Here is a 22,481-nt window from a genome sequence, read left to right as displayed (position 1 = left end):
TGGCTCTCGGAGTGGATGGGATGGACCTTGAAAAGAGGCCTTGGAGTATCTGGGCTTAGTAGCCAGCAGACAGACTACGTGGAAATCATGCAGAGGAGGAAGCCGTTTGTGTCCTTTTCTGCCTCCCAGCCCAGAGTTCTACATTTTTATTTTGTTTTTTCTTTATTTTATGGTACGAGGGAGAGCATGTTCTCTTTAATTTTAGATGGCAGAAGGATTCTGTCTGTTTATTCCACCGTTTTCCAACCAAGAGGCTTAGTGCTCTGGGATTCTAAGAGTCCAAGAAATTCTTTTTTTTTTTTTGAGACAGAGTTTTGCTCTTGTTGCCCAGGCTGGAGTGCAGTGGCGCGATCTTGGCTCACTGCAACCTCCGCCTCCCAGGTTCAGATGATTCTCCTGCCTCAGCCTCCTGAGTAGCTGATTATAGGCATGTGCCACCATGCCCGGCTGATTTTTGTATTTTTAGTAGAGATGGGGTTTCACCATGTTGGCCAGGCTGGTCTCAAACTCCTGACCTTGTGATCCGCCCACCTTGGCCTCCCAAAGTGCAAGAAATTCTTTTAGAAGGTAGACATCTTCTTCCAACCTCCAATTCCCAGTTACCTGGGAAGACTTGGGAGCATCTTTAATGATAAAAGCTTAAGACTTCCTGAAGAAGCTTGGCTGTTTCATCCACATTCCATTTCCCACAGAAGGTGGTCGGTACCTGTGCTCAGGGGAAGGCACGTTCCGAAGACCGTCAGAAGGGCAGTCCCTCATCAGCTACCTCTCTGAGCAAGACTTCGGCAGCTGTGCCGACCTGGAAAAGGTGGGAATCGGGGGCTCCTGAATAGCTCGTGAGTTGGGAGATTGGGTCTGAAGGTCTGTGGTGCCATTTGTTCTGATGAGGTTTTGGGGATCTAGCAGTGACATGGGGGTGGATTGCAGTAAAGATGAGTTCACAGTAAAGGGAAACTCAGCAAGTTCTGTTTCTGAGGAACTCTGCAGGGAGCACGTGCCCCTCACTGAGTCCCAAATATTAGCGATTTGATCTTAGAAGCCAACCTGGGCAGAGAAGCATCGAGTTTGTGTGTGTGTTTTTGTTTTTTTGAGACAAGAGTCTTGCTCTGTCACCTAAGCTGGAGTGCAGTGTCACGGTCATGGCTCACTACAGCCTCAAATTCCTGGGCTCGAGCAATCCTCCCGCCTCAGCCTCCCGAGTAGCTGGGACTACAAACACGCGCCACCACACCTGGCTATTTTTTAATTTTTTTTGTAGAGATGGGGGGGGTCTCCCTGTGTTGCCCAAGCTGGTCCTGAACTCCTGGGCTTGGCCTCCCAGAGTGCTGGGATTCACAGGTGTGAGCCGCTGCGTCTGGCAGCATTGTTTTTGCTGCATGATTGCGGTTCCCTTGACTCTGGCACCTTAGGTAAATACTGTTTCCAGAATCAAATTCTATCTTTTGTTCTAAGGCTCAGATAAGCAATAAATGACATCTGTGTAGCATTTTATAGACTACAAAGCACTTTTATCTTGAGACATAGCATTTACCTTAATATTTTGTGTACAGGTGTATGATTTTGGGAAAGAACCTGATTGAAATCCTGGGCCTCTTCTCTATCATATTTTTATGTAGAAATGAGACAGGAAGGGACAGGCTTGGCAAAGTAAGAGAGTGAAGAAAACCTAGAATAGGTTTTCCAGCCATCGGCTTTCCTCGTAGTAGAAATGTCCATTTCTCCAGGGTGTTCTTGGCGGCAACAGTTCCTATCTTGGAAACTCCCCTTTCCACATTATAATGAGTATGTCATTCAATACTTCTAACCCTTTGCCTGTTTGGTGCCCTCCTTCCCCCAGGAGAATGCCCACTTCAGCATCTCAGAGTCCTTAATTGCTGCCATCGAGCTAATGAAGTGCAACATGATGAGCCAGTGCCTAGAGGAGGAGGGCGTGGAAGAGGAAGACAGTGACAGAGAGATCCAGGAGCTGAAGCAGAAGATCCGCCTTCGGCGCCAGCAAATCCGCACCAAGAACCTGCTCCCCATGTACCAGGAGGCTGAGCACGGAAGTCAGTGGAGCCTGTGGACACTTCTGTTCCCACATTTTCCCAGCTTCAGCATAAGGCCTGGTGCCCAAACCAGTGGTTCCTTTGCTGTCAGAAAGATATTTCTATGTAGTCCTACTTTTTTTCTACCATACTAGGAATACTCATCCTAGAGTCTCTCCGTTTCCCACATCAGAAATACCTGCCTTCCAGGCCAGGCAGAGTGGCTCACGCCTGGAATCCCAGCACTTTGGGAGGCTGAGGCGGGTGGATCACTTGAGGCCAGGAGTTCGAGACCTGCCTGGCCAACATGGTGAAACCCCAGCTCTAAATATATATATGTATATGTATAAATAAAGGAATAGCTCCCTTCCAAAATAGCTTTCTGATATGAGGAGACCTAAGAACACTCCTCCCAGATTTGCTTCCCAGATAGTAGTACCTTCTATTTACTTGAAACTTTCTAAAGGGAAAGTTTCCATTTCTCTCTGTTGAGGTCATATCAGGTCCCTTTTATTGTGACACTGGAAGGACAAGAAGATCTCTTTCTGCCCTGTTTATTCATTTTTGTTTTTAAACATAACAGGCTTTCGGGTCACCTCCAGCAGCTCCCAGTTCAGCTCACGTGATTCGGCACAGCTCTCTGACTCTGGCTCTGCTGATGAGGTTGATGAATTTGAAATCCAAGGTAAGAAGTGACACTTTGTTACAAGGGAACTTTTATTCCGTTTCTTTCCATTTAGAATGATAAGCTGCAAAGTGTTTCTGAAGTAGAAGATCTCCATTATGGATTGTTGTTAGCTATTGTAAGGGACAGCCTTCTGCTAAAAACAAAACCCCTTCACAGTGTCAGTAGGGAAGAACACTGGAAGCAGGTGTTCCAGGTGGAGTGGCTGCTCGTTGATGTCACCCTGACGCGTCCTCCTCAGTGGTGTCTTTCTTTTGGGTTCCCACTCTGACCCCTCCTTTCAGCTTGTAGGGCTGGTCCATACCACTTGAAATTAGAATCCTATTCTCTTGGGTTCCATAACACAACTGAAATTGTTTCAGAGTGTTCAAAAGAGAAAAGGACAAAAAGAATCATTGGGGGCAGGGGGACAAAAAAGGAAAAAAATCAGGTTTACAAAGTAGAGCTTGAATTTCTGCCCTTGCGGTCGGTGCTCACTGCTCAGCACAGTCACAGACTGTTGGTGGTGGTGGTGGTGGTGGTGGTGGTGGTGGTGGAAGTATCAGCATAGAGGAACAGTGGGGTCCAGTCTGGGGAGGAGTTGTGTTAAATCAGGTTAATGTCCCATTCCTGCAAATCACAGATTTCTTCAAGTTGCCATCAGCAAAACAAACACACAAACAAAAAAACAGTTCAGGGACAAACGCTCTTCCTTCATGGGTGAAACCAAGAGTAGTTTCCTTACTGAAGTGAATGGTATCTATAATTCTCTGTTACAACATTATGTATGTAGACAGAGGTGAACTGTATCTATAATTCTCCATTATAACATAATGTGATGACAGACAGATCTTGTGTTACGAGAGGCTTTGATTTCCTGTTTACACAATCTGGAGAACCCATTCGCCTACACAGGCCTCCAGATGGAGGAACCACACGTTTCTTCCCATTCAGAAACTCCGTTTTTTCACACATTTTCCAGTATTCAGGAAGTCTTCCTTCTATGTTCTCCTTAATGTCTCTGATTTCTGTGTATGACAACAATAGATAGTCATTTAAAACTCCTGTTGTTCGTTTGTTTGGTTGGTTGTTTGTATGTGATTCTCCAACTCCTCTCCAATTCTCCATCAACTGGGTGACTTACAATTTAGCTCTGACACTAACTACCTGGAGTTAGCACGGATCCTGCAGCTACGGTCCTGTGAGAATTACTTCCGCTTCAGATGCCAGACACAGGTCACCAAGCTACCTGCCCTTCTGCTTGTAGGCTGACTACAAATTCAGAGATTCCCATGACCCCCTGCCCCCAGGTGGGATAATTTGCTTGAATGATGCCCAGAACTTGGGAAAGCTTACGATTGTAGCCTGTTGTAAAGAGTCCAAATGAGCAGCCACATGAAGAAGTACACGGGGACTAAGGAAGAGATCACGAGCACAGGAGCTCCTCCTGCCCCCTTGGTGTCTGGGGGCACCACCCTTCCAGGTGCATCGATGTGTTCGCCAACCAGGAAGCCTGGACATCTTTGTTCAAGTTTTTATTGAAGTTTCACTATATAGGCACCATTGATCAAGTCATCGGCCACTGGTGACTGGGCTCAGTCTTCAATCCCTCTCCCCTCCCTGGAGGTGATGGGGGAGTAAAAGCTCCAACCCTCTAATGATGTGGTTGGTTCTTTTGATAGCCCCCAATTGTGAAGCTGTCTATCTAGGGGCCTGCCAGGAGTCTCCTCATTAGCATAAACTCAGGTATGACTGAAAGGGGCATCTTTTGAATAATTTCTTGAATGATTCAAGAAATTCCAAGAATTTTAGGAATTCTCACCAGGAACTGGAGACAAAGACAAAATATCTATTTTCTGTTATACCATAGTCTGTGATTGACTTCATCTCCTAATTAAAAAAAAGAAAGAGGGTCTGACCTCGCTCCCAGCATCAGCAGTCAGAATTTCAGGAGGAGAATAATGAGGTAAATTCAGATCCGTCCACTTGACTACCACATGTTTCCTGCAGCAAAGCAGGGATCCGGGAAACTGCGCAGTCTGTAAGGAGCCTGCGGAGAGAGAGGCCCAAAGCACACTCCTGTTAGAAACGGTTGCTGCGGTTGTGGGCCCTGAGGAGATGTTCAATCAGCTAATTCTCTAGTCGATTCAGAACAGAAATCCTTAAAGGAAAAGACCTTAGGCCGGGGTTTTCCAACCCTTGGGCCAGATCATTCTTTGCTGTGAGGGATTGGGCTGTGGACTGTAAGATGTTTAGCATCATTCCTAGCCTCTACCTACTAGATGCCAGTGGTAACCCCTCCCCAGTATCGAGACAATCAGAAATGCCTCTGTCAGTGCCATAATCACCCGTGGCTGAGAACCACTGCCGTGGGAGATCCTCGAGGCTGGGCTTGGCGTAGGAAGTAGCAGTGACTCTCCTCCAAGCTAGAGTGAGCACCTACCCAAGGATGCAAGTTCCTAAACGCCATTTGGGAGCAAATGGCAAGTTTTGATTCCAGGAACATACGGTATAGAATACTAGTTTATTTCCTGCTGGAATACTAAGGGCCCCCTTTTATTATCATTATTACACAGATGGTAGCGAAGGATCTAACCTGACTCACATATCAAAGAACGGACTGTCAGTGTCACTGGCCTCGATGTTCTCAGGTAGCCTACCTTGCAAGCGTGGATGTGCTTGTAGATGCATGTGTGAGAATGTTGCACCAGCTTTCGTATATACTTAATCATGTGGTAACTGTCAAGGTTACGAGGACTGTAGGGGCTGGAGAACTAGTTGGAAGAAACTGGAGCTAAGCCAGAACCACAAGCCAGGAACAATTCAGATATTCACCGATTCTGCCTCATGTGACCCCAGCAATCTTCCTCATCAAGTTTGTCCTTGGTGATCCTTCCCTACGGTGATAAATTTAGATTTAGTGGCCATTGTGACTGATGGAGCTAGTGGACAGTTTAGAAAGGAACAGTTAGATGAAGAATTTTAGTTCAAACATATACCTAAGCTCCTGCCACACATTTAGACAGCGAAAGTAGGTAGAATGGTATGAAGCTTACTGTCTCTTTAGAACTTTGAATTTGCAGAGTCAACTTTTAGAAAGCCATCTCTTCTGGGTACTTTGTGTACAAGTAGGATTTACTGCTATAGATGTTTGTTCTTGCTTTGTGATCCAAACAAGTAGGTTTCCTGTAGGTGAGGTTAATTGAAAGAAAGTAGCAGTTTTCTACTCAGAATGGCTTTAAAACACAAAAACAACAACAAAACTCAGGACTTTTGTATTTTTTTTGAGACGGAGTTTCACTCTTTTTGCCCAGGCTGGAGTGCAATGGCGCAATCTCGGCTCACCGCAACCTCTGCCTTCCGGTTTCAAGCAATTCTCCTGCCTCAGCCTCCCAAGTAGCTGGGACTACAGGCAGCTGCCACCACACCCAGCTAATTTTTGTATTTTTAGTAAAGACAGGGTTTCACCATGTTGGCCAGGCTGGTCTCAAACTCGTGACCTCGTCATCTGCCCGCCTCGGCCTCCCAACGTGCTGGAATTACAGGAGTGAGCCACCACGCCAGGCCCAGAACTTTTTATTAAAACTGTTAATATTGTTGGGCATTAGAATTTGAAATAATTATGTAAGATTAGATCAAGATTTAGAGAAATAAAGACAAATATTACAGGAGCTGCCGTGTTCTCACTCATATGCGGGAGCTAAAAAAGTTGATCTCATGGAGGTAGAGAAGAGAGTGATAGTTACAGAGGCTGGGGAGGACGTGGGTTGGGGCGTAAAGAGAGGTTGGTTAGTGGGTTCAACCATACAGTCAGAAGGGATGAGTTCTAGTGTTCAGTAGCACAGTAGCGTGGCTGTAGTTGACATATTGTTATTTCAAAATTGCTAGAAGAGCTTCGAAGTATTCCCAACACAGAGAAATGATAACTGTTCGATCAATGGATATTCTAAATACCCTGATTTGACCATTACACATTGCATGCATGTATCAAAATATCACATGTGCCCTGTCAATATGTACAAATATTATGGTATCAACTTAATTTTTTTAAGATGAGAGAAATAAAAGTAATTAGATTCTTTTTTTTCCTACTCCTGAACGTCCGTCATTGATTCTAACGTGAGTCTTCCCTGCCTGAGGAGGAGTTGTCCCGACTCCCTTTCTAACTGGTTTCCGGTGTGTTTAGTCCCAGCCCTTTATGTGTTGAGTGTCAGCCGCTTCTCCCTCAGAGCACATGCAATCTGCTGTCACCACCAGGCAGGCCTTGATTTGGTCTTTCTAGCATGCTTCCTTTCCCCATTTGGGGGCTTTAAAATTTTTATACACATGACAGGTTTTACACTAAGAATGTGAAATGTTTTTCGATTAGAAAGCTGCTTTTTAGGCTGGGCGTAGTGACTGTTTATGTCGGTAATCCCAGCACGCTGGGAGGCTTGAGGTAGGAGGATTTCTTGAGGCCAAGAGTTGGAGACCAGCCTGGGAAACATAGTGAGACCCCATCTCTGCAAAAACATATTTTAGAATTAGCTGTGTGTGGTGGTGCGTGCCTGTAATCCCAGCACTCTGGAGGCTGAGGTGGGAGGATTGCTTGATCTGGGGAGGTCGAGGCTACAGTGAGCCATGATCATGCCACTGCACTTCATCCTGGGTGACAGAGCAAGACCCTGTCTCAAAAAAAAAAAAAAAGAATTCACCCACTTCAAGTGTATGGCTCAATGGTTTTTGGTACCAAGTTGTGCAGCCATCACTGTAATCCAGCCTGAAAACATTGTCACCGCCCCAGTAGTATCCCTTGTGTCAGTTTACGGTGAATTCCTGTCTCCACCCCCAGCCCCACTCAGCTGCTCGTCTTTCTGTCTCTGTAGATTTGCCTTTTCTGGACACTTTGTATAAATGGAATTATCCAATATGTGATGCATCATCTTTTGTGTCTTTCACGTCATCTACTTCTGCTGATGGTGTCTGCCAAGTTGGTTTGATATCTTTCATAAGCTCCCAATCTCAGACAGTCTTTTCAACTTCTTTGGATTTAGAGTTCTGTTGTTATTTTTTTTCCCCATCTCCATCTTCTTCTATTATAGCTGCATCAATTTTTCTTTATCTTCCTTTGTGGATTCTTCCTGAATTTTCATCTTCTGCATAGATGTATCTAGTCAGGGTCCGATCAGGAGACAGAAACTACACAGTAAATTGAATAGGGAAAGTTTAATATAAAGAATTATTTCTAGTATAATGTGGGAATCACGGAATGGGAAACTGGCTCATGAGGGGTAAAGAAGACTCTCAAGAGTGCACAGGAGAAGCCGCACATGGTGGCTCACGCCTGTCATCCCGGAATTTTGGGAGGCCGAGGTGGGCGGATCACCTGAGGTCAGGAGTTTGAGACCAGCCATGGCTCACGCCTGTCATCCCAGAACTTTGGGAGGCCAAGGCGGGTGGATCACCTGAGGTCAGGAGTTTGAGACCAGCCGTGGCTCACGCCTGTCATCCCGGAACTTTGGGAGGCCGAGGCGGGCGGATCGCCTGAGGTCAGGAGTTTGAGACCAGCCGTGGCTCACGCCTGTCATCCCGGAACTTTGGGAGGCCGAGGTGGGCGGATCACCTGAGGTCAGGAGTTTGAGAACAGCCTGGCCAACATGGTGAAACCCTGTCTCTGCTAAAAATACAAAAATTAGTCGGGTGTGGTGGCATGCACCTGTAATCCCAGCTACTCTGGAGGCTGAGGCAGGAGAATTGCTTGAACCTGGGAGGTAGAGGTTGCAATGAGCCGAGATCATGCCACTGCACTCCAGCCTGGGTGGCAAGAGTGAAACTTCGTCTCAAAAAAAAAAAAAAGGTGCATAGGAGGAGCAGATAGAGGAGCAGTCACTATCCCTGGGGCCAAGATGGAGCATCTGGGGTAGGAATAAATGTAAAGGAGTGATACATCCCCAAGGCTGAGATCCAGACATCCTGGCTTGCTGGATGGTGGGGTTCCCTGAAACACAGAGCTGCCCTGAGATGGTGCCAGGGGACGCTCTCCACGGGGAGGTGGCATGCCAACAGCTGTCGCTGGGAAACTGTTCTCTGGGGTGCTGAGGGAGGATGCCCATGGGAGATGCTATCTCAGAACCCAAGGGTACTGGTGAAAGCCCTCTGTGGGAAGGTGGTAGGCCAGTGGCACTCACTGTAAAGCTCTCCAGGGAAGCTCTCCCGGCAGGTGCCAAGGGAGCCGTTTATGAGGGCATCACTCGTGGCACTCTGCTGCAAAGCTGCCCAAGGCGTGCTTCCCCCGGAGTCAGCCTAGAGGAGCAACCAGAACCAGCCAGAGAAACCCCTTCTGCCTCCAGCACCCCTCCAGTGTCCTGTACTGCAAAACTTCATGTCATGCCAGCTGGCAAAGGAGAAATGTTTCTGTGTCCAGCTCCATTATTGCAGAGCAGGCAAAAACAAGGGCAGATTTGGAGTTGAAAGACAATAAATTGATAGCTGGCATAGTAGATAAAAAGGAACGTTCATGAGCTATACTTTCTGACAAGTTTCAAAATTATATCCAATTCAAGGTCAAGGTAATCAGTTCCTTCTCCCCCATCCCTTTTTTAATTACTTTTTTTCTCTTTATAAAACAAGAATACTTCGGGTTCTCTGTTTTGAAGTGTTTCCTTTTGAGTCAGCAATTACAGAAAATTTGTTGAAGTTGGATTCCTGGATACGCTGGGTATCACCTTATCTTCTAGAAAGAAAGCAGGGAGGAAACCAGCGTCAAACTGGCCAGTACATTCTGAAGTTGACTCTTCTTGTGACTCACTTACTTTGTTTAAAAATTTGCTAAGGTACCAAGGTTTTAACCAGCTCTTCTCTGATCGTTCAATATCAGTGTCTGGACACGCCGCAAATTCTTCTCCTTATAACTTGTCATTGTTTTTGTTGTTATTTGTTTTTATATTTTTAAACTTTTTTCAGTCAGTAATAATGGCCTTATTCTGTGAAGTTGGTGCAAAAGTAATGGCAAAAACTGCGATGACTCAACCTAATATCTGATGCATCAGAAGCACCTGAAATCAGTTCTCTTGCAAAACAATACTTGTTTTTGTACAAAAAAATCAATATAAAGTTTCAGAATTATGTTCAATTCCACTTGGACGCCGAGTGTCTCGGACCTCCTTAAGTGCTCTCACTTGGGACACATTGAATCCATCCAGATGGGCAGCTCCCCGTCTCTTCATTCCTCAGTTCTCTGGCTTAGACCTTGGTCTGCTTTTATCCAGATCTTCAGTGGGGCTTCACCCGCATCAACTTAGTGGTCTGCTTGAACTGACCAGAGAGTGATGAGGCTGCAGCGCAGGCCCAGGACCCACAGCGCTGCGTGGTGTCACGGCCCCTTTGATGAGTGTGCTTCTCCCCTGCACACCGGGGTCAGAGCCTTGCCTCCAAAGCTGGGCGGCCCCTCCCGACTCTTGGACACATTCGTGATTGCCTGGGAAGCCCCTGCATGGACCTCCGACCTCACTTTACCTCTAGTAAAAGGAAGAAACATGTTACAGTGTGACTCAGTTGTATTTTCTAAAGAGAGAATGATTTTTTCTCTCAAAGAAAAAAAAAGGTTTCTTCTCTGTGAGGATAAAGAACTGCTAAATAGTTTTATGAAGGCAATGGTTTCCTTAGAAACCATGAATTACCACCTGCCTGTTCTTTCTGGCATGTAGTATTTTCTTTAATAGCCTGGCACTAAAATAAGAAAATTGGTTAGCTCCTTATTCAGGGATAGCTAAGATTTTTTTTTCTTTTGTGTTACTCCCAAACAGGATGGAATTTGAAATAGCTGTTAATTGCTTTTAGCCAATTAATCATTTATTTAGAAAATGTTTTCTGAAAACCTTTATGTACAAAGCACTCTGAGGGCTCCTAGCGCAAGGCAAGACTTAGGTACAACCCAAGGCAGTGTAAGTGTTACCCAAATAAATGTCGCAAACCAAACATTCTATGAAGGTCTGGCCTACTGTTGCCTCTACTGTTTTTCTTTTCTCTACCAGCACTAACTAGCTAGAAATAAGACAACTAGCAGTGCACTGGGATCTGGATTTTGGTGGCACAGATTCCGCCAGAAAACATGGTATACTTGAACATCTTTGTTGTTAAATAGGCTGTGTTAATTACCAGCAAAAATGTGTTGATTTCTTGTCCTGTGCTTAGAGAACATATGAAAACCAACAGATTTTACTTCTGTTATCTTACTCATATATGTAGCTTTGAAGACGTAAGTTTGTCAACAATGTTATTTGAGTATATGCTTGTATATGAGCCCTGTGTTAAGTATTTTAGAGCCAAGGGAAGAATAAGACACAACCTTATTTCCTATTAGGGTGATTTTATAATCTAGTTGTCCAGACAAAAATCTGCATACAGAGGAAACATGAGGAACAGTAGAGCTGCTCACAGCCCAGTGCACAGAGATGCCGTACAGGATTCGTGTCCTCCTGAGTGCTCATGGTAGATTGGTCGTTGTGTAGGCTTAATTAGGAAAGAAAGGTCTTTTTCACTGGGCAGCGAAGGACGTGAGAGAGAGTATTTATCAGAACAGTCTTGTTTTCATGACCTGGATAGACTGTGTCTGCCTGGCTTGAACGTAACTGCTGTATTTCACATTCCCTCCATCAAAAGTATTTGGGGAGATGAGGTCTCTGGAGGTTCAGGCATATCGTTATTAGAAATCTTCTTCTAAATCCTTTGTCAGAAATAGGTTATGGAAAGTCTGCCACAGTTTCCTGTATGATTAGCCTCAGAGATCATGTTGACCATCTTTGTCAAAACGTGTTGGTAACCAGGCATCTCCAGAGAGCTGCAAAGCTGTAGAGAAGTTCCTTTTCCTCCATGAAGCTTTTCTAAGGATATAGAAGACTTCTAACATTCAGGGGCAAAATGGCAACAGTGATGACATGTTAGAGGCAAAATTGCAAACACTTCTAACATTCAGGGTAATGGCAACAGTGGTGGAATATTAGAAGCAAAGTTCCAATTTCACATACATTTCATGAGAACCTCTATGATCCCAGTTATGTGTTAGGCACTAAATGTTATATATATATATATATATATATATGCACCAGACAGAGTTACTGCCTAAGGGAGCTTACCATTTGAGAAAGGTTAAGATGTGGAGAACGAGGGAGAGATTTGAGTCCTTTGTTTTGTGTTTGTGCATATGAGGGGTTGTGTCCCTGTGTGCCTTAGGATGCTTGTCTTCTCATTCACTGTTTTGCACCAAAGCTGAGTTTGTCTTTCTGCCTGAGTTTGTAACACTTTGACCTTTTCAGTGCTATGCATAATGTTACTAATTCAGCCTGGTTTTGACTTGGATAGAGGAAATTATAACTTGTTTAGAGCTTCACCTGCTCCTTTCTCCTGCATAGAGTGTGGCACCTGGCTGTAACCCTGAGAGCTTAGCTGGGAGCACCTTGTAATAGATTCCAGGTTCCCTTACCCACCCCCTTTCCATTGCGCTCCCCTTATCTCTGGTTTCCATGTAGATGCTGACATCAGAAGGAACACAGCCTCAAGCAGCAAATCCTTTGTTTCCTCCCAGTCCTTGTGAGTACTTTTTTTTTTTTTTTTTTTTTTTTTTTAAAAAGGAAAGAACACTTTAGGATATGTAGAGAAACAAACCCAGTTCTTGGCGTATGGCTGGGCAAAGCCATCCAGATGTAAGAGGAGGCGAGGTTAAAGGGAGGGGCTTGCGATGGTGCCGAGCCCACGGGAAGAAGTGGAGGCAAAGCTGGAAGTGAGTTATTCCTTCTCTGCTGACTCTCATCATAACCAGAGGCCCCAGAAGGTCTCAAAAGAGAGCAGTGATGATGGTTTTTGGTTATGAAATCAAATTGAACAGATTCCACATCATAGACCCAACCAGGGGAAACAGTAGCTCATTTGGGAGGAAAAATCGCTTTTTAGTCCACAAAGCAATTTTACTCAGTTTGTTTTGTAAGCAGGCATTATAATCTCCATTTTGCTGTTAGAGGAGCTGAAGTTCAGAGAAAGGAAGTGACAGAGTCCTTCATTAGCAGTGCCGTCTGGTGGCAGGAAGTGGGGCTTGAACCGAAGTCTTAGGACCGTGAGACTGGTGGACTTTCACTGTCCCATGTGTGAGGGTGATGAGCAGGCCGGGGTGCTGCGGGTGTTCTTCCAGCCCAGAAGTTGCTGCGTGGGGGATGAGATCATGAAGGGAAGCCTCCCATCTGCCCATCCTTTCCCTGTGTTCAGCCGTCCTTGATTCTCCCCTTTCCAGCTCCCACTGCTTCCTGCACTCCACATCTGCTGAGGCGGTGGCCATGGGGCTCCTGAAGCAGTTTGAGGGGATGCAGCTTCCAGCCGCCTCGGAGCTGGAGTGGCTTGTCCCGGAGCATGACGCCCCTCAGAAGGTGGGTCCTTAGCTCTTCTTCCTACGCAGGGGCCGTCGTGAGCCTCTGTGACCTTGTTTTCCTTCGTCACACGTCCCTAGTCTGGAATGAGCCTGTGTGTTCCCCCCCTTACTCATGGAAGCCATTCATTACAATGTGTCAGGTGATAAGTGAACGAGCGAATGCTTGCTCGCCTTGTCAGAGCAGAGATGACGGCGCCTCGCAGTCCTTATTCACATGGCCGCTCGTCAGACTCAGTCACGTTTGGTGTGTGGCCACCTCGGAGACACTACACAAAAGTGAATCGTGTGGATTCTTTGCTCTGCAGTCGTCTTTAAGGCATGAAACACGCTGGCACAGCAAGGGTCCTGGCATGGGTGCAGCGACAGCATGAGCCGTGGGCCACTGCCCTGGTAGGCTGTTTCTGTTTGCTTCTTGGGACCCACAGCCCTCACTTCCAGTACCTTGGCACCTCCTGGTTGTTTCTGAGGACCAAGGTTCCCCGAAGCCCTTATCCTGTGACGTTCCTGAAATGTCTTTCACTCATTATGCTCTGTCATGGCCAAAAGGGTCCTGCATTTGTGTTTCCCAAGCCCGTCCGTGTGAGTTTACCCCAACTGTGTTTTTCTCCTGCCCATCCCTGACTCACTGCCCATCTCAACAGATGACAGGCAGCCCGCTGACATGAGCTTACCCCAACTGTGCCTTTCTCCTGCAGCTCCTGCCCATCCCTGACTCACTGCCCATCTCACCGGATGACGGGCAGCACGCTGACATCTACAAGCTGCGGATTCGTGTTCGTGGCAACTTGGAGTGGGCACCCCCCCGGCCTCAGATAATTTTTAATGTTCATCCAGCCCCAACGTGAGTGGCCAGTGTCTGTGCCCTTTGGAGCATAGATCCGTCCTCTTTGGGTTGTCAGGGTTTTCGTCTCACTCACTTGTCCCTGCCTCCAGCCGTCCTTCCTACACGGTTCTCTTCACATAAAGGCAGAGGAGAAGCGTTGTCCATTTGGTTCTTCGTTTCTTACTCGTAATTCCTGGAGCTGATTGGAAATGAGGCGGGTTTTGTTTTGCTGGCATTCCCCACCTGTCACCTTCCTCCCAGTAGTTTTGTGGGCTTGCTGGTTTTTCTTCTCTTTCTAAGATGGATGGATGCTTTTCTCTCCTATCATTCTCTCTCCTTTACCACGTCTCATTCCTCACATTTGTACAGAATGTGTGGTTCATTACTGGGCAGAGTCACTGCCTAGACCTAAATCCTATATGGAGTTAGCTCTCCCAATAGGTTCATTTTTGTCCAACTAAAACACAGGTGAATTCCCCTCTCTTCCAATACTTAACTGGAGCTGTAAGTGTGTGTGCTCAGTCCTTCACAATTCCAAGGCCTCACGCAGCTGCTCTATGCCAATGCCCTGTCCTTACCCTTCCTCAGGAGGAAAATTGCTGTGGCCAAGCAGAATTACCGCTGTGCAGGATGTGGCATCCGGACTGACCCTGGTGAGTGCCTTCCCTTCCCACCATGCTGCCTCCAGACGTTCTGTACCCTCCCCCACACATAGGGAGAGGTGGCGTGTCAAAGGCGGTAACAGGAGGTGGCGTGGCAGAAGTAGGGAAGGGGAAAGACAGGTTCGTAGTAGGCAAGAGTGCTGGCAATCAGAGGGAAATGATTTCTGGGAGCACATGGCCAGGATTGCATACTGTGGAAAGTTGGGTAGTTCCAGCTAGCTGGTAAGGCTGGATCTTACTGTCTCCGGCTGCTTTTATTTCCTCAGGGCCTCCAAGGTAGGACGTGACTCCAGGCTCCACTGTGTGGATTTCTGCAAGCTTTGGGGAACTCAGACAGAGATTGCTGGAGGCCATTGGCTGTCCCTCTCTGCCCTTTCAAGGGAACAGCAGAGCCGCCTTCCCAGCTTGTAGATGGGAAACTTACATCTGGCTTTCTGGCTTTCCGGTTTTTCCAGATTATATCAAGCGACTGCGGTACTGTGAGTACCTGGGCAAGTACTTCTGCCAGTGCTGCCACGAGAATGCCCAGATGGCCATCCCCAGCCGGGTTCTGCGCAAGTGGGACTTCAGCAAGTACTACGTCAGCAATTTCTCCAAGGACCTGCTCATTAAGATATGGAATGATCCTCTCTTCAACGTGCAGGACATCAACAGTGCCCTCTATAGGAAGGTCAAGCTGCTCAATCAAGTCCGGGTAAGACCTCGGAAAAGGCCACGTTAGAGTCTTGCCCTTCTCCTCCCCTCGTCTCCTCCCCCGTCCCCTCCCCTCGTCCCTCCCCCATCCCTTCCCCTCGTCTGTGGGCGGCAAGCCACCCAGGCACCGAGGCAAGAGACTGAGGACACGAGCTGTTCCAGTATAATAAAATATAAAACAGGAATAGTCATACCAGATATAGATCTTAGATATGATTATATATGAATCATTAGTTGGTAGTAATTACTCTTTATCCTAATAATAATCCCTGCTCTATAATCATAACCTAGGAAAAACCAGGCCATACAGAGATAGGAGCTGAGGGGACATAGTGAGGTGTGACCAGAAGACAGGAGTGCGAGCCTTCTGTTATGCCTGGACAGGGCCACCAGAGGGCTCCTTGGTCTAGCGGTGACGCCAGCATCTGGGAAGATGCCCGTTGCCAGGCGGACCATGGTCTAGCAGTAGCAAAAGGTGTCAAGGAACAACACCCGCTACTTAGCAGACCGGGAAAGGGAGTCTCCTTTTCCCCGGGGGAGTTTAGAGAAGACTCTGCTCCTCCACCTCTTGTGGAGGGCCTGACACCAGTCAGGCTTTCCCACAGTTATCCGGAGGCCTGACCGTCTCCCTGTGATGCTGTGCTTCGGTGGTCACGCTCCTAGTCCACCTTCATGTTCCATCCTGTACACCTGGCCCTGCCTTCTAGATAGCACTAGTAAATTAGTGAAAGTACTAATAGTCTCTGATATGTAGAAATAATGGCGTAAGCTGTCTCTTTGTCTTCTCTCTCTCTGCCTCGGCTGCCAGGCAGGGAAGGGCCCCCTGTCCAGTGGACACATGACCCACGTGACCTTACCTATCATTGGAGAAGACTCACATTCTTTACCCTGCCCCTTTTGCTTTGTATACAATAAACAACAGCGAAGCCAGACATTCGGGGCCACTAACGGTCTCCGCGCATTGGTGGTAGTGGTCCCCCGGGCCCAGCTGCCTTTTCTTTTATCTCTTTGTCTTGTGTCTTTATTTCTACACTCTCTCATTGCCGCACACAGGGAGAGACCCACCAACCCTGTGGGGCTGGTCCCTACACTCGTCCCTCCCCCGTCTCCTCCCCCGCCACCGCCCGGTCCCCTCCTCATGTCCCCTCCCCCGTCCCCTCCCCGCATCCCTGCCCCGTCTCCTCCACCCCCACCCCCGTCCCCTCCTCTTGTCCCCTCCCCCCATCCCCTCCCCTCATCTCCTCCCCTTTTCCCCTCCCTTGGTTGTATAGGGCTTCCCACAATTACCACACTTCTTTTTATCGCAGTGTCAAAGCTGTAACCGTCTCTCCATTCATGCCCTCACTATGTACTTCCTTAATCTCTTCCCATTTCCCAGGTTATCTGTCTAGTTGGAGCCTCAAACGTGGCAATGACAGCTAGGAAGCTGTAGATAGCACTCGAGGGCAAAAGCAGAATTTCTTCCTTCACTGAAAACATTAATGAATGAGGAATCGGGTATCGAGTGAGAAATTGGAGCTGAAAACATTAGTGAATGAATGAGGAATCGGGTATCAAGTGAGAAATTGGAGCTGAAAACATTAGTGAATGAATGAGGAATCGGGTATCAAGTGAGAAATTGGAGCTGAAAACATTAGTGAATGAATGAGGAATCGGGTATCAAGTGAGAAATTGGAGCTGAAAACATTAGTGAATGAATGAGGAATCGGGTATCAAGTGAGAAATTGGAACTGAATAAGTTAGTGAATGAATGAGGAATCGGATATCAAATGAGAAATTGGAATTTCGGAGCACTCCTCTGCCCAGACTGCTTATGTGACTCGGGCAGACAGACCTGGCGGAGGGGCCTTCCCTGACTAGAGGGCACTCTGAAGCCAGTTGTCAGAGCGAGTTAGAGCGAGTTAGAGCATAGGATAGTCTGAAGCCGGTTGTCAGTTAGAGCATAGGACGATCTGAAGCCAGTTGTCCCATTAGAGCGTAGGACAGTCTGAAGCCAGTTGTCAGAGCGTAGGACAGCCTGAAGCCGGTTGTCAGTTAGAGCGTAGGACAGTCTGCTCTGGCTGCAGCATGCGAGGCTTCTAGACCCCCAGGGTTTAAAGGCCCTGGGCTTCCCACACTGGATTCCTCTTCTCACATCTTTCTCCCACTCCTGCCCCCACCTCTTTCTTTTCAGCTGCTGCGGGTCCAGCTGTGTCACATGAAGAACATGTTCAAGACCTGCCGACTGGCCAAGGAGTAAGTCCTGTGTGGAGCCAGAGCCCTCTGGCCACGTTGCTGTCTCCGAAAGGGACGCATCCCAGCGCTTGGCTCTTGTTATGTAACGAAGGAGAGTAGAGAGATTTTGCAGAAATGTGAAGCGGTAAACAAGAGGCCACGGCAGTAACTGTATCTGTGTCCTTCTCTCTGGAAGGGGATCTGTGGTCATTCCACCCAGGGCAGGCCACCGCTCTTCGCAGGCTGGGTCTCACGTGGACCACTCTGCAGGAGTCTATAAATAAGTCACTTCTGCCATCCAGACACCTACTAGTGTGGAACGGCTGGGGCGGCCTGGAACCCTGGGCTGGCTGATGGTTGCCCACCCTCATTACTTTCTGCAGTTTCTGGATAGGGATCCTTCTACTACGATGTGGCACACGGACTGTTCATTCCCTCCCCTGCCTCCTGTCACTCCCTGTAGGCTTCTGGATTCCTTTGACACAGTCCCCGGCCACCTGACAGAGGACCTCCACCTGTACTCACTGAATGACCTGACTGCGACCAGGAAGGGGGAGCTGGGGCCCCGGCTTGCTGAGCTCACCAGGGCAGGGGCTGCCCATGTGGAGAGATGCATGGTGAGAAAGTCTCACTGTAGCATGCAGCTGAGCCCTTGCTTTTAGGGATACAGGGAGCGAGGTGGACCTGGGGTTCTTGCCACTTAGCTGGAGGAAGTTGAAATGGCCAGTCAGCACTGGGAGAGGAACTGGAAAGGGCTGCTGTTCCTTAGCCTGGAGAGCAGCCAAATCCTCCCGATCTAAAAACCTCGAGTGAGGGGAGGAGCTGGTGCTCCTGTGGCCCTGGGTGGCTCTGGGCAAGACTGGGTAGACTTTCACTCAAGAATTGTTGGCCGGACGTGGTGACTCAGGCCTCTCATCCCAGCACTTCGGGAGGCCGAGGTGGGCGGGTCACCTGAGGTCAGGAGATCAAGACCAGCCTGACCAACATGATGAAACCCCATCTCTACTAAAATAGAGAAAGTAGCTGGGTGCGGTGGCGGGTGCCTATAATCCCAGCTACTCAGGAGGCTGAGGCAGGAGAATTGCTTGAACCTGGGAGGCGGAGGTTGCAGTGAGCCAAGATCACGCCACTGCACTCCAGCCTGAGCGACAAGAGTGGAAAAAAAAAAAGGCAGTTGTCATGATGTGAGAGGAGAACTCTGGACTGGAGTCTGGAGAGGGAGTCCACCCTCGGCCGTCGTTTGTTGTTCTCAGTCATTATGACCAAAATAAATACTTGTCCCCTCTGAGGCCTCAATTTTCTTGGCTCTAAGATGAAGAGAATAATTTACTTTCTTCTCAGTATTTCTGAGGGTTGATGAGGTAATTTGTCTGACAGCGTTTTGTGTACTTTATGTATTCCTCAAACGCACGTCGTTATTGTCGTCATCTACTCGACATGTTGAAAATGCAGAAATCACACTTTTAGAACTTCCTGTCTTAGCCTGTGCCCAGTTATGTTCCTGTGACAGTCCCAGAATTAGAGCTGGGCATAGGTAGGAAACCCTGTGTGTCTGGGAGGAACTGGAAATCCTTCACTACAACCTGACTCCAGGCTGGGAGCTGTATTTGAGGAACAGCCTTGTCTCCACATTTTATCTTAATTGGTTGTGGTTCCTATTCTGAAATAAAATCACGACCCAGATGGGACTGTCGGCTTAGGAAGCCCTTTGTGGTGCCATTTCCGCCTCCTCTCTTCATGGAGAACCACGCTGGGGGTCGGAGCTTCTCCAGCTGGTGCCTGTCTCATCTCTTGCCTAAAGCTTTGTCTAACGCTGCCCAGCCCTGGCCCTAGTTTAGCTTTCATGCTTCTGAGTCCAGCCCAGGCCTCCTCCCTGTGGGCAGCAGAACCCTGTAGACCACTCCCCTCCTCGGTGTTCACCCTCCCTTGCCAGTTCCTGATGTGCCACTCCTCATTTTGTCATCTGTGTTTTTCCTCCCCAGCTCTGCCAAGCCAAGGGCTTCATCTGTGAGTTCTGTCAGAATGAGGATGACATCATCTTTCCCTTTGAGCTCCAGAAGTGCCGGACCTGTGAAGGTGAGGGCAGGTGCAGGCATCAGGCAAGTGAGCCTGAACACAGGGCTCCTTGATTCCCCGGAGCCACCCCTGTTAGCAAGGGTTCGGTGCCACTCAGCACCTCGCAGGGCCTCCCCACGGGACACCACGCCTTGGTGGTGAGAAGGGGCTGTGGCAGCAACTGACCTCTAGCTGGAGATAATGCAAATTGTTTTCTTCTCTCTCCCACCTTCCCAACCTGAGTAGAGTGTAAAGCATGTTACCATAAAGCCTGCTTCAAGTCTGGAAGCTGTCCGCGCTGCGAGCGGCTGCAGGCCCGGCGGGAGGCACTGGCCAGGCAGAACCTGGAGTCTTACCTGTCGGACTACGAGGAGGAGCCCGCGGAAGCGCTGGCCCTGGAGGCTGCCGTCCTGGAGGCCACCTGAAGAAAGCACGTGAAGCCTCCCTCTGGGCCGGGGTCACACCTGTTGCAGAACTGAGCCACTCTTTGAAGGACTTGCCCCACCTGGGGCTTCTTTTTTTTTTTTTAATTATCATCATCTTTTTTTTTCTTTAGTGACTTGTCTGACGTCCGTGTGCAGTCAGCCGTCGGTAGGTTGATGGGTCCAGTCTGTGATGACAGATAATTTGTAAGCACCAGGTGTTTTCATCAGAACCGACGTGCGGGTCCTACAGTGAAGCTTCTAGTGCCTCTGTCAGTGGCAGAGACAGCAAGACCAAGTTCTTCCAGCGTCTGTGGCCTTCTCCTCTAGGTTTCACCTGCGCGTCAGGTATCATTTCCAATTTTCCTTTGTTTCCGTTCTGGAGCTTCTGAGCCAGGCCTTTCTCAGCCACCTCTCCTCCTGCTGCTGAAACGGGGATGGCGTTTTCCCTCCCCTGTCCTGGACTGGGGTCAGACTGTGCCCCGAGGAGAAGCAGCAGAGAATGGGACTACGTCGTGGGCATTTTGTCCACTTCTTTGGGTATTTTGGGGGCCACAGAACAATCATGACTATCCTAGACTCCTCAGAGACCTCAGAGGCAGCCGTGAAGGTCCCTGTGTTGCTGGGATTTCCTGTTTGAAATATTTGAAGCATCGATGATGCCACAAGCTGACTTTCTTCGTCTACCCTGGTGAGCTTGAAGCAAAGAACAGAACTGATGCTCAGGCCAGGCTCATCTGTAGCCTTACGCCGCAAGCACACGTGAGGCGACAGCTCTGTCACTGAAGGAGCGCTTACTCAGAGGAGCTGTCGGCCCCCTCTTAGGTGTTAAGGTCTCTTTTAGTTAACCTGGCTTTTTGGTGCAGGTGTGATCTTTGAAGCTCAGGCAGGTCCCTGATGCCATCCTAAGGTGAGGACAGGAACCTCACCCACCATCTTCTTAGCGTGTCCCTGATGACTCTGTCCTCTGTTAGATGGTCACTGTGGTTCTGAGTAAAAGTGCAACCCAACTCCGTTCTCTCTCCCCTTCCTGCAGCAGAGCTGGGTCCTTCCCTGGTGGCTGAGTCTCTCTTGCCTTAGCTTCTTTGGTCAAAGTTGGAGAAAAGCTTCCTGCTATTAGTGCTGTTACAGAACTTGACAGTTTGTGGATGTGAGTGTGAATGTTCCTGTGTTCTTGGGATAACAAGAGCCTTTATGCTAATTATGCACTTAACTCTGTGTAGGCTGGTAATGTTTATCTGTTCATTTGATAATGCTGATTTTAGTGTGCTGCCCTCCTCCCGCCCATTAATGTGTGTGTTGGTGGTGAAGTCCTTCTGATAATGCTGATTTTGGTGTGCTGCCTCCCCCTGTTAATGTGTGTGTTGATGGTGAAGTCCTTCTGATAATGCTGATTTTGGTGTGCTGCCTCCCCCTGTTAATGTGTGTGTTGATGGTGAAGTCCTTCTGATAATGCTGATTTTGGTGTGCTGCCTCCCCCTGTTAATGTGTGTGTTGATGGCAAAGTCCTTTTGATAATGCTGATTTTGGTGTGCTGCCTCCCCCTATTAATGTATTTGTTGACAGTGAAGTCCTTTTGATAATGCTGATTTTGGTGTGCTGCCTCCCCCTATTAATGTATTTGTTGACAGTGAAGTCCTTTTGATAATGCTGATTTTGGTGTGCTGCCTCCCCCTATTAATGTATTTGTTGACAGTGAAGTCCTTTTGATAATGCTGATTTTGGTGTGCTGCCTCCCCCTATTAATGTATTTGTTGACAGTGAAGTCCTTTTGATAATGCTGATTTTGGTGTGTTGCCTCCCCCTGTTAATGTGTGTGTTGATGGTGAAGTCCCTGGGTGGGGCCATGTGTGTGTGTGTGATGTTCCTTAAGTTGATGCAGCTTCTAACCTCTGTGAAAACACTGGTCAGAGTGGCTTCTCCAAGAGCTGGCAGCTCTGTGAACTAAAGCCTGCATCATTTTTGTTCTGGGATTGAATTCTGCCCATGGGCCTGTCTTCCCATAGTTGCTTGCTGGTAGGAAAGAAATGGGCGTGGGCGCTGCGCCTGGAAGCTGAACAGAAAGTTGCCTGTGGTTGGTGGCAGCTGATGAGAGCTTGAGCTGGCGGTAAGAAGGAATCTCCCAGGAAGTGGGAGAGGCATTAAGGTGATGGCCAGGGCTGAGGCTCCACCAACACGAGAGGGAACATGTAGGAACTGGCCCCTGCCCTTGATTCCTCTGCCTCAAAGTTGGGATCTGAAAGCCACATAGGGCTAGAAGACCCTGAGGCTGTTCTCCCTTCTGTTCATAGTGAGACTCAAAAAGCCAAGTCCCAGAAGTTCTGCAGGGCTGTGACTAGAAGTGCCCAGGTCCTTCAGGGAGCTTTAAGAATGACCCCACAGAACTCAAGTTTCACTAGGGGTTAGGTCCCAGATTCAGACCCAGGGGCTTATAAAAATGGTGAGCTCTACTTCCAGTTTTGGTTTAAATTACACATCCAGGCCAGGCACGGTGGCTCACGCCTGTAATCCCAGCACTTTCAGAG

The 22,481-nt window shown here is 48.1% G+C and overlaps 1 protein-coding gene across 2 annotated transcripts in view; it reads left to right on the top strand.

Annotated features, from left to right (window-relative positions):
- The window catches only part of RUBCN (rubicon autophagy regulator), a 42,921-nt gene extending 21,478 nt beyond the window's left edge, over nucleotides 1-21,443 (top strand). Inside the window, exons 8-20 of one of the 2 annotated variants that reach the window (XM_030823044.1) lie at nucleotides 693-808; nucleotides 1,838-2,048; nucleotides 2,611-2,712; nucleotides 5,268-5,342; nucleotides 12,198-12,258; nucleotides 12,953-13,085; nucleotides 13,783-13,928; nucleotides 14,499-14,563; nucleotides 15,028-15,266; nucleotides 17,439-17,500; nucleotides 17,943-18,096; nucleotides 19,462-19,555; nucleotides 19,781-21,443. In XM_030823044.1, coding sequence (XP_030678904.1) covers nucleotides 693-808; nucleotides 1,838-2,048; nucleotides 2,611-2,712; nucleotides 5,268-5,342; nucleotides 12,198-12,258; nucleotides 12,953-13,085; nucleotides 13,783-13,928; nucleotides 14,499-14,563; nucleotides 15,028-15,266; nucleotides 17,439-17,500; nucleotides 17,943-18,096; nucleotides 19,462-19,555; nucleotides 19,781-19,959 — 1,637 coding nt within the window. In that variant the 3' untranslated portion in view covers nucleotides 19,960-21,443. The remainder of the gene's footprint in view (nucleotides 1-692; nucleotides 809-1,837; nucleotides 2,049-2,610; nucleotides 2,713-5,267; nucleotides 5,343-12,197; nucleotides 12,259-12,952; nucleotides 13,086-13,782; nucleotides 13,929-14,498; nucleotides 14,564-15,027; nucleotides 15,267-17,438; nucleotides 17,501-17,942; nucleotides 18,097-19,461; nucleotides 19,556-19,780) is intronic. The other variant, XM_030823045.1, reaches the window with a different exon arrangement.
- The last annotated feature ends 1,038 nt before the right edge of the window (nucleotides 21,444-22,481 follow it).

This window comes from Nomascus leucogenys, chromosome 11 (genome assembly GCF_006542625.1).
Source record: "Nomascus leucogenys isolate Asia chromosome 11, Asia_NLE_v1, whole genome shotgun sequence".
Lineage (NCBI taxonomy): Eukaryota > Metazoa > Chordata > Mammalia > Primates > Hylobatidae > Nomascus > Nomascus leucogenys.
The sequence above is the reverse complement of the archived record's forward strand: the minus strand, read 5'-3'. Positions and strand labels throughout refer to the sequence as shown.